Source organism: Branchiostoma belcheri, unplaced genomic scaffold (assembly GCF_001625305.1).
Source record: "Branchiostoma belcheri isolate BF01 breed outbred unplaced genomic scaffold, Haploidv18h27 scaffold181, whole genome shotgun sequence".
NCBI classification, from domain to species: Eukaryota; Metazoa; Chordata; class Leptocardii; order Amphioxiformes; family Branchiostomatidae; genus Branchiostoma; species Branchiostoma belcheri.
In genome coordinates this window covers 464,065-468,562 of record NW_017803280.1, presented here as the reverse complement: position 1 = coordinate 468,562, position 4,498 = coordinate 464,065, and the positions used below count along the sequence as shown (strand labels likewise).

At 46.1% G+C, this 4,498-nt stretch overlaps 1 protein-coding gene across 1 annotated transcript in view; it reads left to right on the top strand.

Moving 5' to 3' along the window:
- Positions 1-4,498, top strand: part of LOC109467541 — a 31,566-nt gene that overhangs the window by 18,683 nt on the left and 8,385 nt on the right. The window contains exons 19-22 of the mRNA XM_019765562.1: positions 1,847-2,005; positions 2,685-2,780; positions 3,551-3,709; positions 4,042-4,198. Of these exons, the coding sequence (XP_019621121.1) occupies positions 1,847-2,005; positions 2,685-2,780; positions 3,551-3,709; positions 4,042-4,198 (571 nt within the window). The remainder of the gene's footprint in view (positions 1-1,846; positions 2,006-2,684; positions 2,781-3,550; positions 3,710-4,041; positions 4,199-4,498) is intronic.

Genomic DNA, 4,498 nt, shown 5'->3' with positions numbered 1-4,498 from the left:
CTGGTCATGGTGACCGCTTTTTCTAGGTCCCAAAAATTTCCCCATTGCCATAAGCATTAAGCAACCTGCCCAAGGTGACCACCTGGCCAACACGACGCCCTTGAGTTGGATCCGCTCAAGGCTCGATACCTGTCCATGGTGACCACGTCATTTTCGATCATGTTGATTATTGATGCTATCTAACTAATGAGAAATCATGGAGAAACCAGCCACTTTGCCTCGGCTGCTGGATGATACTTTTATTCGACGTAAATTGTTCCATGTGCCACCCTTCCAATATGCATTCACCACAGAACTGAAGATGCTTACAGGACTTAACATTAAAACATCTTGACTTGGAAACCATTATGCCTCAGTCATGTTGTGAGGTGACTCTCTTCAAGGAGATCACCTGTCCAAGGTGACCACTTTTCTTTGGTCCCCTGGGTGGCCGGCTTGTACAGGTTTGACTGTAAAGAAGTTACTCCAGGAAGCTACTAGTAAAATGTTCATTGCCTACTCCACTGCCCCGTGTACAACTCCCAACGATCTACTCTCCTTGGCAAACTATCCAGGCTAATAGGACACACCCTAGATTTTACAACTCTTTCTGACAACGCAAAAACTGACCTTTTACTCCGTGGCAGTCCCACATTCTCATCAGTTGTCAACTCCAATATATTATCACTTACCCAAACTTTATCACCACATCAGAACGTTTTAAAAAGATTTCAATTTCCCCCTTTGTTATCTATGTATTGTGTCCTCTCTTTGCCATCATTTATCATTGGGTGGGGAACCGGACTTGCGCTTTTGAATCTCCTGTATTTACTGTTTTTTTTTGCCTGTCTCAAAGTTGCGTTTGTTTTTTCTTTATTATATGTATTTATTTAGTGGTGCCGTACACATAAGTGCTTTTCACTTGAGTGCGGCATCACCATGTCTTGTACCTTTTTCTATGTGAATGAATAAAAAAATGTTCTTACTCTGTTCAGAACATGCGGCTGGTGGTCACACAGCTAGAGCAGGGCGGGAAGGGTCTGGGGACGGCTCACCTGTACCAGTCCTACTTCGTCTGCGTCACGGAGAACCCGGATGCGGGGACAACGGTCGTGCAGTACGGCAAGACCCCGGATAACGAGGTACAGTGGCAATCATAGGTTTGAGGTCGTGTGGGGTCGTGTGGCAATCAATCTTCCCAAGGGCACAAGATTGGTGACATGTCACGACTCGAACCCGGGACCTCTTGGTTCCGAGTCGAGAACTCTGCCGCTACGCCACACGACCCCGCTTCAAATGCATTTTTGTCTTGCTGCTGTGCCGCAGTTTTACAACTTACAACTGATCTACAGGAACGGGCACACGTCTGGCTGGATCACCAATTCGACGAAATGCTGGCCATTCAGTACTACGCGTTCGGAAGCGGCGCTCACCCAGTGAAAGTCATGCGGGTGTCTCGAGTGGATCAGCCCGCCGAAGACTTCATCATTTGTCGTGAAGGAACATCAAAACGGGGCGGAAGGTGTGTGCAGCAGTGTCACGTCGAGTGTGATGGTAAGAGACCCCATGCTGAGTTCATAAATATAACTTTCGTCCCCTTGCACAGAGGAACAGACGGTCGTAATTGTTGTTGTTAAGAATCGACAAGTATAATAAAGAGTATATTAAGGCACTATCCTGATATGTATTAATATATAATTGTGGTACGCCAAATGGCGGTTACATGGCTAATACATATAAAGAAGTTGGCGTGTTTTACGTTAATTAGGTACATAATGTACGGACTCGGCAGTTCGGTGGACTTTTCATCGGGCCACAATATGATCAATCTTTAGGGGTTTCCTAGCTACAGAGATTTTATTTCTAGGTTGCCGGACCACCGGATCGGATACCCCGCGGGACTGCATCGCTTGCATGAACGTGAAGGTGCCGTTCCCGTACATCGACGGCTCGGCTGGGGACTTCGAGTGTGCCGCGGCCTGTCCGGCAGCCATGGTCCTCACGGCTGGCACCAGCAGCTGCGAATGTATGTCTTTGTTTTCCGAACAGATTCTATAGGTGCATTTATGTTTGCCAGCTGCACTATGGTACCCTGGATGCCTAACTAGTATCGGGCCGTTAGCCGTTTTCCTTCGGCAGCCAAGAGCCCTTCGCCCGCCTATCTGAATTACCGCTACGGGGGAGTTGAGCCCGAGGGGTTTGTCCGGCCCTATTACTATTACTATCGTTTGTAGGGCCAGTCAAACTTCCCCCGGGCTAGACTCCCCCGTAGTGGTAATTTACACCAGCGGGCGAAAGGCTCTTGCGACCCGGAAAAACGAGTTATGGCTTCCAGGGTAGCACTATATGGTTAATACTGACCGAAGGAGCCATATACGTCTTGAAACAGTCTCGCACTGTAGCTTTACATAAGAATCGTCGGCAACATCTCATCATCTTTCTAATTAATCTGACTAAAATTTCATCAGTCACAGCTCACAGAAATATCCAGTATTTACTAAATGCTGTTACTGAATGCTGTTTTTTTTCATCTTCTTCTTAGCCTCATTCGGGAGCTTGTAAAAAAATTACAAATAGAAAATTATTTCCATGCATATCAGTTGAATCACTTAAAAATATTTTAACTTATAACTTTAAAAAAACCTTGCCAATCACACTCGACGTGTCTGTTATTTCATGTTGTTTTTCCATCTTTTTCGATGTAGGTATTAAGAGAATAGAGGACGCTTCTGCAGAGGGCAGAATCGAGTGTTTGGCGCAGTGTCCTCTCACCCACTATGATGACAACAACGTGTGCAGGAGTACGTATGTCACTGCATCTAAGTTATACCGTTATGCTAAGGTCACATTTCAAAGCCGGAGCCCGGCCAGGCTGTCTACATAACCGGAAAAGAATTCGGAGATCTCATACCTCCATGAAATATGTGATTGTGAGTTTTTGTAAATGTTTTTACACAGTGCACTACAGTGCAGAACAAAATAACACAGGTTTTGTTTTCAAACACATAGCTAATACAGTAGCACCCATGGCCTGAAATAGGTCAGGCTGTAATAGATCTGGTCAACTCAGGGGTCAACTGTACATGTAGCCTATTCCAGAGGGAGAACCTCATTAATCAAACCGCGCTTCAGCTGCCTCCACACGTGTTATGCCCCGCACATTTGTTTTCCCTGCCTTGCAAAAAGATACAAAAACCGGAAGAAGTTCTGCTGCACACACACACATGCACACACACACGTACACACACACACACACACACACACACACACACACACTAGACACGCCAAAAACAATACCTCCATTTTTCATGGAGGTAAAAATAATTAAAAAAAAATACATATTAGAAATGCATGGTGAACATAAATGGTGCTCATTGCTATTTTAGTAAAAAAAACAACTTTTGTTGTCTTTTATATAAATCATACTTTCCATTCCCCAGAACTGCCCTCCCGGACCGTGGATTGGGAGTTGTGATTTTAGCATTACATAGCAGTAAGCACTCGCCCCTACTGGTAAGCGCCACGTTAAGTCATTTTCAAACGCCTATGAGTTCTTCCTTTTCTGATTCAGGATGTAACAGTCTCTGTGCCGATGTCAGTGATAGTGGCAGAAGGGTCTGCACCGGGCCCGACGTTCCCCACTGTACGGCCTGTCGCTATACACATGCCGACGGAAGCTGCACTGAGGGATGTCGACCAGGACAAAAGGCAGTCTCTTCAGGTAATTCAGGTAAGAATACTGCTTTCTCTTCAACTTTGAAGAAGGTGATCGAGGAGGACATATAGGCCTGGGCGATGTTGAAGTATCCTTGGTCATGCGTGACAGGAGACTTTTGGAGACAGTACCAGAAGGATGAACTGAACTAAATGGGAGTTAAACACACACACACCACTACCAGTTGGCAAGCCCCTACTGTAGTAATTGCACAACTGTGTGACCCAAGGGCTGCGAAACGGAGATGGCCGCGCCATATGCAATTATGCAGATGGTTGCGGGAGGGCTTTGGCTACTAGTTCAGATTCCATTGGTTTTCCCAACAAGAATATTTTTGCAAATTTCAGGATGTCAAGATAAACTCGGGATGGAAGATGGTACCATACCTGACAGCGCAATTACTGCATCCTCCAAATGGAGTCCTCTACACGAGCCATTCCTCGCACGCTTGAACGGAAGATCTGGTGTTGGTTGCTGGTCAGCCGGCACCAACTCTCGAGGACAGTACTTGCAGGTAGAAAGAGAGAGAGAGAAGTGAAGTGAAGTGAAGAGAGAGAGGTGGAGAGAACGGGGTTGTGGAGAGAGATGTAGATGAAAGGGGAAGAGAGAGAGGTAGAGAGAGAGAGAGAGAGAGAACGGAGTTGTGGAGAGAGATGTAGATGAAAGGGGAAGAGAGAGAGGTAGAGAGAGAGAGAGAACGGGGTTGTGGAGAGATGTAGATGAAAGGGGAAGAGAGAGAGGTAGAGAGAGAGAGGAAGAGAGAGAGGTGGAGAGAACGGGGTTGTGGAGAGAGATGTAGATGAA